The sequence below is a fragment of the Colletes gigas genome, unplaced genomic scaffold, assembly GCF_013123115.1.
Source record: "Colletes gigas isolate AHSC1104 unplaced genomic scaffold, ASM1312311v1 Colletes_gigas_Sc00052, whole genome shotgun sequence".
Classification (NCBI taxonomy): domain Eukaryota; kingdom Metazoa; phylum Arthropoda; class Insecta; order Hymenoptera; family Colletidae; genus Colletes; species Colletes gigas.
Genome location: NW_025106681.1, coordinates 420,121 through 434,041, shown reverse-complemented (window position 1 = coordinate 434,041; position 13,921 = coordinate 420,121). Strand labels below are relative to the sequence as shown.

At 37.6% G+C, this 13,921-nt stretch overlaps 1 protein-coding gene across 1 annotated transcript in view; it reads left to right on the top strand.

Annotated features, from left to right (window-relative positions):
* The first annotated feature begins 8,938 nt into the window (after nt 1–8,938).
* Nucleotides 8,939–13,921, top strand: part of LOC122403435 (cGMP-dependent protein kinase, isozyme 2 forms cD4/T1/T3A/T3B) — an 89,172-nt gene continuing 84,189 nt past the window's right edge. Inside the window, exon 1 of the mRNA XM_043406957.1 lies at nt 8,939–9,542. Coding sequence (XP_043262892.1) covers nt 9,076–9,542 — 467 coding nt within the window. The 5' untranslated portion in view covers nt 8,939–9,075. The remainder of the gene's footprint in view (nt 9,543–13,921) is intronic.

Here is a 13,921-nt window from a genome sequence, read left to right as displayed (position 1 = left end):
AATGTCGGATCGACGTAAATCAAATACCATTTTAAAGGGGAAGGTTTACCGCTTCCAACGATGGCTCAATGATTAACAAAACACTAGTAGTTTCGGAACAGCACGAGTCTAAAGTTTTGGTATTTTTAATGTGTTATTAGACTGTTCTAAGACAGTGGAAACTGAAGATTCTCTCCTTTCGTCTTTGCTATACTGCTATATTTCCTATTTACATCGGAAGCTAACCAGAATTTGATAACAAATTTTGTCCAGTTCAAATATAAAGCATGCAACCGGTCGAGGTAGGCAAGAAAGACAACATATTTTTCTCAGAAAACAAATAATAAGAATAAATGTGAACGTTGTAAAAGTCGTAAAGTTAACTGGCGCGAAAATAATATTGTGTGGTAGAAATTTTAAACGAAATTTTTTAAACTGTCATTTAACCGGTAGGTTTAGTATTAAGCTCTGAATATCCTTAAACAAGATCAGGAAAGTAACACTAATGCTATTATCTCATTATACAATCACCAGAAGTACCATTTTCAATAAAAAAAAATGTTCCAAAGTGTATACATTAAAAGGAGACTCAATAAATTCTCATTTCAAATCATTTGAATGAATAAAAGTTAACATAAGACTATGATTCAACAAGTTCGTACTTAAGTTTTCTCGTTAATTTTTATGATTCCTTGTGCCTTGTAACTAATGATATAGCTACTCATATAAACAATATTCAAGACTTTGAAAAAGACCATTTTGAACGAAGGAGACCCACGATTTTAGATAGGCACGTTTCTGTATTTTTGAAAAAATTGTTGAAATCGAAACGGATAGCATAGTGATTTCTCATCTCGCCCCATTTTGATAAAACTATCGATTGATGCGTAATTCTTAACGTAGAATGGGTAAACTTATTCGCGTTTACCCGATGCGTTTCGCGGCGCGAAACATTTTACCCTCTCGCGATTCCATCTTTCCGTCGTTCGTGTTCCTCGCGAAGCGACGGGGGCACGCTCTTAGAATTCTTTGAAAAACTACTCTGCAAAATTGGAGCCTCGGAAGGAGCGAACGAAGCGGCTGAATGAATAATAAATACGGTTATCGTTTAGTTGATATTTTGAGGGGCACGGACGGGCAGAGACTGGATCGAGGGTTCGAGAAGGGCGTTACGGGGGTGAAACGGGATAGTTGGGTCGAGTATCGGTGCTAGAGAGAGAAGGGACGAGGGATCAAAGCGTCATATCTTTAGGGGGGCGCGTAAGGATGTTTCTCTGCATTTTTATGCTCTTTCATTGGCATCGAGACACCTCGATCACGAGCGAATCATTTTATACGATCACTTATGAAATTACGCCGTCCTGACGGTCGAAAAAGACGACAAACTTTTCGGAGAACGTGTACAGTGTCATTTAAAATCGTACACCTAGCAATTCAGACGATTTTCGTTAATGAATCTTGAAATGGATCTATGTGAATATATTAAAAAATAATTTAAAGACTCGCAATATATAAGTTTTACGTGGTCCAAAGTTGGCTAACGACTAACCGCCCTAAAGTCCTTGAAAGGCCTCCCAAATTATCCGACATTAATGTAATAGAACATCTGTGACTACACAATGAGATTACATAATATTACAAATAAAGAAACTCGCAGAAAAACTTTAGAAAAATTTGCCTCAACAATTACAATATACAGGTAACCCTCCTATAACACGGTAGATAGGTTCCTAGAAAATGCTATGTTGTGTGAAACCGTGTCATATATGTATATGAGACCCAGAGCCAGTACAAAAAGGGGAGTTACGTTCCGAAAATTTATTAAAAACAAATATTTCTTTTTTGATTCTATATAAGCAACTTAATTTTTATGAAAAATATAAAAGTATGTATAAGACAAAACAAAAAAAAAATATAAAAAATATTATTTTAATTTAACGCAACCTTAATTTAGTAAATTATAATTTCTTTATATTTTTTCATGTAAAGCCACTATAGTTCATTATTCCTTCGCGTCATTATTTTAAGGTAATTTAGTTTTTAAATATGTTAAGCAAAAATCATGTTATCCAGTGCTGTAGAAGTACAGTGTTGTACAAAGGTTTTCGCAATTTTCTTATCGTGTTAAAGCGAAACCGTGTTATAGGATACCGTGTTGCAGGAGGGCTGCCTGTATTAAGAATCCACGTGGACACCCTACAAAATATTAATACAAGTTGTACATATTAAATATAAATGAAAATAAGTACTGTACGAATTTTACTAACAGGTTGGTTTCATACGCAGTGACAATTTGTGTTTGCCATAGTAATAATTACTAATTCATTCTACTTTTGTAATATAAGAACGTAAACAAAGAAGCATTGAACTATTATACCTGTGTCTGTTATTTATAAATGAAAATTGAATGATTGTATGATCGCTAGGTATACGATTTTAAATGATAGTCATTGTATAGGACGTAACTAAATTATTATGAGTTTAATTTTTGTGAATTCCGATAATTTGATTTAACTTAAATTTTTATAATTTCTGCAATATCAAAATTGTTGGAATATGGAAATTCCACTATACTAACAATCGCGACATCTACGTTATTATACAATATAGGTATCATAGTCTACCATAGGTAATCTAGGTTTTGTTAAATGGTGCTATACACGTAGTCGACCTATCGGCTCAGTCTGGTTTCGGCAGCTCAGAGAGAACGTCCTACTTTTGTATTTATTTTGTATATGTATAAATTCTATAAATGTACAACTGTGAATTCTTCAAACAATATCCCGCCATACATAAAAAATTAACGATCTTTATGAAGCGAAGGTTCTCGAAATATTGTAATAGCAGTTTCTGATCATTATTAAACTATCCAGTAACATTTCTTCGAACGTGAAAAACTGTAATGTAAAGTCTGTTAAGGGAGAAACTAATTTGATGGATCGACGATCGATCGTCAGTCAGGAGTCCTTAGATTTCGGAAAAACACGATTCGAGACGAGCCGAACGAAGTTAGCATTTAATTGATCGTTCGGTCGCACGTAATTCGGCGCCGATGCGAAGGTATCAACTCTCTCGGGTGCTAAAGCTTTGACAAAGCGTATAATCAGATTTTATCTTGTTAGGACAAAGAGCCGTAACGGTGACCGAAACGACACGTTCGTGAAAATAGAGACAGAACATTTAAAAGAATAGAGCCAAATGGAGGACGAAATTTGTTATCGAATTTTGGAAAAACTTATAAAAAGTATCGATCTAAACAAAATTACTTTTACAAGTATCACGCATTAAGTATCACACTTTTCTGCATTTAACAATTGGTAAAATCGAAATTCGATAACATTAGAATATTATTAGGTGCCTCAGAAAGCTTATGTTTGCGATCTTCGAAATAAGATTATTTTAAAATATATAACTATCGACTGGCCATCAGGATTTTGCAACCTGACGCCATTAAACTTTTTCTTTTGGAAGTCCTTCGTTGACATAAAGGGTCGTTTAAGAAAATTCGAAAATTTCTACGTTTCTTTTCTCCGAAATGAGAATGTCTCTAAGTGACTTAGAATTTTTATCTTCCAACAAACCATAAACTGCTGGCGATCTGAAATCAAACATCGTTCGTATTATTGATAAAATACAACCTACGGTATGCTATTAAATCTAATAAAGGCATTTTAACTCGGATATGTGTTACTTAATTTAAATGCAATTTTTACATGTTGTTTTGACATATTCCCCATACACGATATATACGAAAATTTCAAAATATTTAATATACCATACTGTTTGTGTCAATTTCAATCAGAAATATCTCACCATGTCACCAAAATAAAAGATTATCTGTCGCAGTTTTTGATGGATGATGGAATAATAATTGAAGAAATCACAGTTGTATATTCACAGGATTTGTATGGGAAGTAAGACGCAAGAACATACAAAGTGCATAGCACTTTTTTATAAAACCTAAATGGCAAAATACAGTGTTTATCGTATAGTAACATAGATATCGGGATTATCCCCATATTGGAATTTCCATTTTCCAACAGTTTTCATCCATCGCTATCATGTGAAAAGCGTATACCCAGGATCGAACCCAATATAAAGAAAACCTGTAAGGCCGTTAAAATGAGAAAACGTTCGACAACGAGTGGCGGAAGGGGAACAACATCGAGAGAGCCCCGAGGTTGCTCTTCCGTGCGCGTTATCCGGGCGATGGAGCGACTAATAACGATAACGATGCCAGAAACGATAATCGAGTTAGGGGTTTCCGCGGTTTCCACGGTTCTCCCAGGGCGCTGATTGCTGGAACGGCGGCGGTTTTGGCGTCGGGATGGTCGGTGCGCGCCGACTCCGACGCCGACGCCGACGCCTATGACTGTGACGCGCGGCGTTACAGGCGCTCACGTAGACGCGTACCACGGCTCGGATGAAGGCGTAACGAGTACACAATGCGATGCAAATTGGGCCTCTCTCCCGGCTGTGCGCGGACCAGTCAATCGGCCGGTTGCCTACGCCGGTGCATCGCGATGGTATTACTAACATCGCTATTCTATTATGACATTACGGTTCCCCGAGCAGCAGACTGGGCTATTACCAGCCCGGACTCCCTCCAGGCGTTCGATTCGGGATAACTCTATAGTGGTAACTATACTATAGCCATCGAGACGCCAGAGACAATACCCGATCGGACGCCCGAGGCCAGTCTTTCAATTTATTTTCCACCATCCCCCACCATCGAACCAATGCAGCGAGATTTTATGTAAATCATTATTTAGTCCAGCAAATAATCAGTAATGCAAACGGTACGATATTTTAAACTGATAACCTGAACGAGTATGTACCTTGCATCATAATTGTAAAATGATCGTGAATTGGAGGAAAATGGAAATGGACAGCGATGGATTTTCCATGCAGAAGGCCGTTTCAAGGTCACGTTATCGTGCACTATTAGTATCCCTGCGATACGCACACCATCGTCCACAATCGAACCAATGCTGCGAGATTTTATGTAAATCAGTATTTAGTCCAGCAAATAATCAGTAATGCAAACGGTGCGATATTTTAAACTGATAACCTGCTCGAGTACGTACCTTGCATCGTAATTGTAAAATGATCGGTAATTGGAGGAAAATGTATCGAAATTGTTATCGTACGTTGAGTCATAATTGTAAAATGATCAGTAACGGAAGGAAAATGAAAATGGATGGATTTTCCATACACAAGGTCGTTTGAAGGTCACATTATCGTGCACCACTAGTCTCGAGCCTCACCGTTGCATCGCGGTGATAAAAATATTGATGACCTTGAAATCTCGTATACATATATGACCTTGAGGAAAATGTAAATTACATCTGTTTTGCAAACTATGAATTGCTACGCTCAATTTTTCTTATCCAATCCTTATCGTATTACCATTTTCGTATGGTGCAAATTAATTCCTATGTTTTCAATTCACAAGAAATGGTTCCAAGAAACGGTCTCGATGCGTATTGTCCTTATCAATAAAGTTGATATAGAGAATTATGAAAGTGTTTACAAACAGTTAGCAAGATCATGTACGAGATACGTGTTGGTAGTAAATAACCGACAAAGTGAAATCAATTACGCAACTTCAGTTTCACATGAGTATTATTGAAACGCTAAAAACGTCTTTCTCGGATACAAGGTCAAACGGATTAAACGAACCGATTGAATTATACGAACTTTTTTCGTTATTCTTTCGAGAACTGAAACGTAAACTGCATCGCCGTTCACACGATCAACAATGAATCTCGATTGTCGCAAACGTAAGACGAATTACGGTACAAATTTTTAGATGAAAATAAGTTGAAAATTACTTTAGAAAGTCTTTCATTTGTCGATAAGAAGATAAGTTGAAAATCCATTCAGTGCTACATCTAGTCACAGGCGAACAAGTGATTGATTATATTATTATCAACAACAGAGCGTGTTACGTGTATAACTGGTTTAAACCTTGCAAGTATTATAATCCATTTTATGAACCGGCCGTATCCAATAAAACGTGCTAGGTTCGCTTGATTAGTTGATATACGGAGCAAACATTCCTTACTATTTAAATATTAAATTGATAAAGTATCGCTATCGGATCCTGTGATTTTAATCAGTTCAATCGAAATAACTGCTACATAATATAATGCAATAAGGTCAGCAAACCACGTGGCGTCATCTCTAGAGATCTGACGCACATAAATAGTAGGATAAACTCACGCGTGTTTGTAGAATTAATGCTCATGAAATTCCACTTCAATTGTACCGCGTGTCTTCGCCTATTAAAACTCAATCTTTCTCTATCACTAATCAATATGACTCATATTCCTCACCAAACATTCGTTTAGTCAACCGTAAAAACTGAAGTTGTGATAAACGAATGTTTAATCTAGTAATTTTGTGCACGATCTTGACAAATGTTAATATATTTAGAGTAGTTACTAATACACCTATTTAAAAAAAAAGAAACTTTTATCCAGTCAATTTAAATTAATTTTATCTACTCGATAATCCGTTTTAAAAGTTACGTAATTACGTTTTGCATATAACGAAATTTATTACGATATCGAAACGAAGGTGCTAATGATCTTCATATCCTGTCTAAAGCGCTATTTATACATACTATACTTCGTTATCAGGCTTGGAACGAGCTATCATTGGCGACGGCTGCACTGAATTACCGACATGGATAAAATTACAGTTTATAAAATCTGTTCCACGCAGCCACGGCGTGGCGTGATATGCAAGAAATACGTTGTAAAAATCGCTGCGCCTTTATCCAAAATAAATACAGACGGTAATATTGTAATAATTTATATAGCCAGTCGCCCAAAGTACGATTAAAGCGGTTAAACCCCGAAAGTACGCGAAAATATCCTGTAATAACATCGTGACCAACGACGATATACTAAGCTCAACTTAAAAAAGTTATTTTTTTAGAAAAATGCACGTGTTATTATAAATTCAATGAAAAAATACAATTACGCTTACGTTGGCGTTATTCTTAGCGTCTCCTGTCTTTCGAATCGATAACGTATGAATTAGGTCAACTGTAAAAGAGTTTGCCGTATTTAAAAATATAAGGCGGGAAGAATTTTAACTCATTTTTTGTAGGAATTCCTGCAATGAAAAGAAATCAAGCAGCCGATAAAGAAGTCGGTCGTCCACATCAACCTTTCTAACGGAGTCGAAAAAGGCAGATGGTGCTGGAATCGTGTGGCGCGAACTAAGGACAAATTTGAATTATAATCGCAATTCGCGGCGAAACAAAATTTGGTACTCTTCTTATTATGTTGCTGACTCATTTGGATTTGCAAATTACATTTTCGCGGTATTAGGAGGAGTAAACATTAGGATAAAACGCAGAAATTTCTTGAGGGTAAATTTTATTAATTATTTATGTAATGACCACCAAATCTTACAGCTGAGATTTTTAATTTATGCAAAAGTATTTTATTATTAAATAGAAAATTAAATTGTTCTCTTTTTTTAGTTATATTTGTAAGAAGTAGTAAATACACTGAAATTGATCGATTGTAATTGGTATAGTAACGACAATTTCATAAGAACGTTAAAAAAGCAAATACTAATCACACTATGCACAACACATAATAGCATTCGTCCCATAAAAACTACACTTAAGTACATGCCTTTCATTTCTGTTGTAACAGAAATGTGGAGAATTTAAAAATTCACTGCTACGCGTTTCTAGATATCCGCTTCTAAACCAAGAAATGTCGGAAAGATTTCTCAATCTGAGCAAAGAAGTATGTTTCTTATGGGTTAATGATTGCAATTTAATTATTTCATTACACGAATACAAAGTAATCTCTCTCTTTCTTGAAGACTTACGTAATCCAAACACATTTAAATATGATGTTTGATGCCCATCGAGTATTTTAGAATGATTGAAAATATTATTTCTTTCTTTTGTACAATTGAGTATTTTATATATGATAGTCTTGAAAATCGATTTTGTGACATGTACGTTTAATATATTAAATTACATGTATATTATTTCCAATATATGTATAATGTGAAACACCACAGACACATTTGCATCATGTGTATTGGAAAGTTCGAGAAGGTTATCGGCATCAATATGATTCTGCCATTGAAATTTAAGATAGAACTCTATACAATATTTTATTTATCGTGTAGTTTTGCAAAATAATCTAATAATAAAACGCTTTCACTAATGTGTGTACATACATATATTGTTGCTATTACGATTCGAGTATCAGTTTAACGAGTTTTCACCAATCTCAGTTTATCTGTTTATATTTTTTATTGCGTATCGTAAATTTTATTTTAGTTAATTTCCTGAAAGGGACTTCCACAAATTACGTTACATTCTTAAGGGAAGGGTAAAATGTAATGTAATATTTTCCAAGAAATTTCTTTTTCAATTTCGTACGGCCTGCGAAATTCTTTAGCGCCAACAATAGTGCCGGTGCGAAACCTTGAAAAATTCGAGATGACATAATCTGGTCCCAAATGCGAGAGTCTGGTACGAGCATGCAGTAAAGTATGTTTCGTGTATACATATAAATGATATCTGTGTTATAAAAATCGCACGTTATATGGTAACAAGACTTGCCAAGTAAAAAAGTAAAAAAATTCGAAGACTCTCAGAGTACCGACGGTGGTAAGGAGGAGCGAACGAGAAGGACGGATGCGTCGCAGAACAAAGACGAGAGACAAGAAGGAGAACAAGTTACGCGTACCGTGAGCGGTAGAGAGACAACTACGGTTACATGTAGAGCCAGATAGAGATCGACCATAGGAGCAAGAGAGAGGTAGCCACCGTGCGAGAAGCAGCGTGAAGAGGCACGAGCGCGACGAGGCGCGCTACTCCGACTGCGCAGGAGTGGGGATGCGCGGCGACCAAGAGGGAAAGGCGAATCGCGGCGAGAGTAAGAAAGATGGCCGCAATCGCTGGAGCCGCGTCATGGGAGACGGTGGAGAACGTTGGTCCTCCGGCGTCGAGGAGCGCGGAATCGTGGAGTAGAGCGAGCCGACGTGCATCGTCCGGGTCGCGATTCTCGTCGCGGCTCCTGTTTCTTCTCGCGGCTGTTCGTTACGGGTTGAATGAACGAGGGTACCAAGTGCAAAGTGCCGATCGGCGACGCCTGCGTGTCTATGCGCATGTGCTTCGATTCCCTGTGCTTCTCGTCGACGCAGCAGCGGCTCGCCGACGAGGACGCCTCGCAGCTGCCGACACACGGCGCCGTGGCCGTGGTCGCCGCCGGCCAGAGGGCCATCTCGAACGTCACCGGAGCGACCGCGATCACGACGATGAGCACACTTCGGGAACTGCAGGAGTTGTTGCGCGTCAAAGACGAGAGGATCGCCGAGCTCGAGGCGATCCGTTGTCGTCGCGATGCCGAGATACAAGAGCTACGTAGCCACCTGGACAAGTTTTTGAGCGTGTTGTCGTTCAAGTCACCCCTGACGCCGACGAAACCGAGGCCCAGGAAACAGAGGGCACAGGGGATCTCCGCGGAGCCGCCGCTCCAGGAATTCGCCTCGCTGAAGATCGTCGACAAGAGCGAAAGGTTAGTGCACGCGCGAGCGAACCAGCGAACGGGGGATACTGTTTTCTCGCACGTTACGATTAGACGCTTTTTTCTCAGCACGACAATCAATAATACCGACGAACAGTTGAAAATTTTAGTTAATTTTAGTTTTTCTTTCTTGACAGTTTGTTTGTTTACGATAGTATTTTTTTTTTTATCAGTTTTAATATCAAATGGTCAGCTTGACTCGAGTTGGCACAAAAATGCAACACGTATGTATTCGAGTACACTCGGGTTAGAGCGTTAAGTGGTTAGAAACTGTTAATAAGCAGGGCTGGAATTTCTTGTTGAATTTTTCTTCGTTCGAATACTTCGGTGATTTGAACATTCGGATAATTCGAATACTGTTTGAATGTTTTTCGATATTTAATCATTTGAATACTATTCGTATATGGTTGAAACCTTGAAAAAGTTCGTGCTTAGGTTAGTAGGTTTCAGCTACTATGATCATCATCTATTTACTTAATATTGCAGACACTCTTGGAAAAACAAAAGATCTGTTAATTCAAACTTTAAAAAATTCGATGACAGTGATCATCGTTGAATGTAGATCTAAATCTAAGATTACTTGCAACAATATTTAACATAGTACTATCAAAGGATTCGTCATGGAGTATCGTCGTGTAGTTAAGAATTTTTAGGTTATATCATTAAATCAAATCAACTCCGCTATTAACACATCCACAGCGATAGTACGTGAAAGTAAATAAAACATCTTCTCACAAATCGCTCTTAACAATGAGTAAACAGTTTCGTGCCACGATCAAATATCTGGATATTCACAATATTTGAACAACGTGATGTGTGCTATAATTCAAATTCTTTATAGGTCTCGATAATGTTTGCTCTCGTGACTGTGCAAGTATTTATCTATTTGTTGTTGTTCGTGATTCTAAACAATCGTACCTTTCCACTCAAATTTTTCGGTATCTAAGATATCGATGACTAAGATTTGTCGAAATTTTTTACTTTTTTACCGTGTTAACGACCTCATCAATTTCAACGTCCTTAGAGTATGTTGGAGGGAGAAGGTCACCGAGGGGTCCAAAAAAAAACATAATTGTTACTTGCTTTTAGATTTAAAAGTATAATTAATAGAAACTTGAGTTACGAAACCACACCTTCACATTTCGACTCCCGATTGGTGGAATGGATAGTCACCATGTTGGTTCCACCAATCGTAACCTTGTGTTTTCCGTGGCAAGCATCAATTTACCTAAATCAAACATAGATTCAATCGTTACGTTTCAATTCTATTTATTATTAAATAGACATTTATAAAATAAGGTTAAATATAAAGGAAAATGAAAAATTTTAAATTCCATTATTCTGTCGACTAATCGAATAATCCTAGGTTCGGTTAGCAGATATCTTGATGCAAATTCGAGCAGCAAGTTATGGGTCGTCCCGACGGGAATATCATTCGTTTCGACTATCTTGGAACTGTTAAGTTGCAGGTTAACCACTTGACGCCCGCGCATGCGTGCAAGACTGTACGCGTGTTTACTCGATCGCGCTCGCTTCTTCGCATTCGATTGGTAGTCGTGATTTAACACCGCTCTCCATGTGGAAAGACACAAGCAAAGAAACTCCCCGCTGACGAATTCCAGCATTTAAAGAGTTAACGAGTTTTCACGGAACAGCGAGCTTTTTGCTACGTTCGTCTGCTTGTTTGTTTGCGTTGGGCCGGAGCACGCGACACGCCTTTCCTTTTGACGCAACAGCTTTTCAGAGCTTGGAACTGTAGAAAAATCGATCTTTTGTTGTTGCATTTTTTTTAATTTTTAAGTATAACGAATAGATATATTGAGAAATGAAATGTTAAAAAATTCTTATTCTTTCTTAAACTGAAAAATCTATAGAATGTTTAGGCGTTGTGCACGTCGGTAAGCATTTATTATTTTCACAACAGTAACGAGTAAATGCTGCATATGAAAAACTTTATCCTGTTCAGACGTAGCGATGATTTCAGCGTGCTCTTTGTCCGTTCTTCTTTATTATGCCATTGTTCTGACCGTTTCGATCGTCGCGTAACATAACAATTTTTCGTCACGAGCGACAATTTATTCCGAAAATGAAGTTTGTTTATTCTCCTCTATTAACACATCAGGTATCTTTTTCCTTGTAAAATTTCCACCCTCAGATCTAAATACTCTTGCAACATGCCACTAAACCCTTTCTGTTCAGAAAGGCACTTACCACCAGGAATCTTTTACAGAAATAATAATATAGTCTCACGGATAACTTGGTGTGGAACTGATTTGCCTATCTTCTTCGCTGTACTAACCTTTGCCAAACGGTAAATCATCGTAAAACGTCCAACATAACTTTCTGGAACTGTTTCATGCACGGTTTCACGCGGATTATTTTAAACGATCTGTTACAAAACACCATTCCCTACAATTTCATTCGATCTTCGCCTCGGTTGCATTTCCAACGACGTATCAATTTCGAATTTTACATTAATTTCTCCGAATTGTGCATCGTGTCATCGTGCAATATAAATTTCCAAGTATCGTGCAAACATACCGATCACTCGCGACGAGAAATCAGAAAAGTTCAACACAGCTTTACACAAATTTTTGGCAGCCGTTTGCCATTTTGTCGTGCGTTCGAGACTCGTAAATTGTATAATGTCGCGAATACGTTTTGTCAGCGGAGATATTTGCTCCGCTATATTACGTCAAGAAATCTGAAAATTCTGTGTCAGTTTAAAGTTTTTTCAATTACTAAGCGTGAAATTGTTATTTAAAACTTTTTTCAATGAAAACTATTTACTTGGTTACGAATACGAATCGTGTCCATCTCCGATTGTAGTTGAGCGCGCTAGTGTGCGCATGCGCACATTAGGCACGTCGTTTTGTCATGGAACGTCGATGCGCGCATGCGACGCGCATCCCCACCACTTTTAATCCTTTCGCTGCGGGAGACTCCAATGCAAAACATGCGCTACGCGCAGTGAATTCCTAGCAGCAGTCAACGATGTGTGCGGGAGATCGTTTTGTCCGCTGGGCACGTACGCTCGCTGAACGCCCATGGGCGTTTATCGCACGTGGAACACCGATCGAACACGACTAGTATTTTTCTAGAGCGCCACTAGGCGCCAATAGTAATTTAAAGGTTAGAACCGAATCTTTCGGAATACCATGAGCATTCTATACCGTGAATCGCGAATCGAACATTCGATACGCGTACCAAGTAAGGCTTGATACGTACCTAACGCACGGTGTAAATAAATGACGTGTCAAGTTGGCACGAATCGTTCGAGAAAAGGTTTATTCGGAGATGAGGAAAATTCTTAATTGGACAGAAATTAAAAGTTCATCGTAGAACGAAAACTATTCGTTAAATTTTGTCTATTTCTTGGTTTCTTTTTGCAACAATGTTTTTAGCTTTTTTTTTAGCTTGATCTGCGTGTCTGAATTCGATATATTTGCATAGTAAGACACGCGTCTTTCACTTGCTAACAAGTTGTGAGTTTCCGGAATCGTTGTAGGTTGGTTATATTATGTACATCTGTCAGACGTAATATGACAATCGATATTGTCAAGGAAGAAACGAAAAGTCCCTCGGATTCTAATTAGAATTTGAAATTTTTTTGTCCATAGATTGAATAGCGCCAAGTCAAAGAGATATGGAGATTCTACGAAGCTTTACAATAAAGTTGACAATTTTACGATAACTTCCATAACCCTCGATCACAAGTAAATTATTTCTTTGATTACAACAGCAGCATTAACGTGCCCACTGTCACGTGTACTGATTTCGATCAACGCTACAATGTATTTATACGTCAAACGATTGTTTCCTCGTTAAGAGATAAAAAGATAAAAATTGATATCGTTATTATAGTCTCTATAATGATGTTTCTAACATTTTTTGGCGCGATAGTAATCAGTTATCATATAGTATTTCAAGCGTCGCTTATTGAATCAAACGACAGCATATTATTGTAATTATTCTGATATTTAGAAATATGAAAAAATACATTTTCTCGAGTAGAAATAAATAGATAATCTGTGCAAACAAACTTTATAGCGTGTACCGTTTCCTTAACCTGAAGCGACAAACGATATATTCTTTGGAACAATAAATCGTATGCAAATTTATTCGAATAATAGCGAGCTCAGATTTAGAGAAGTTTCGCGACGAACGCGCTGAAACGGTTGTTTACTCAGATGTTGAATATAGTATTGGAAGAAAACAAGAAACTATGCAAGGAACGAGTAACAGGCGCGGAATTTATTTTAGAACGGAATTGGAAACACCTCTTTCCTCGTCGTTTGATATGCAAATCCGCTGTTTCGTTATTTAATATTCTAAACGCTGTTCTATCTGAATAACAAAGCAAGGTTAAT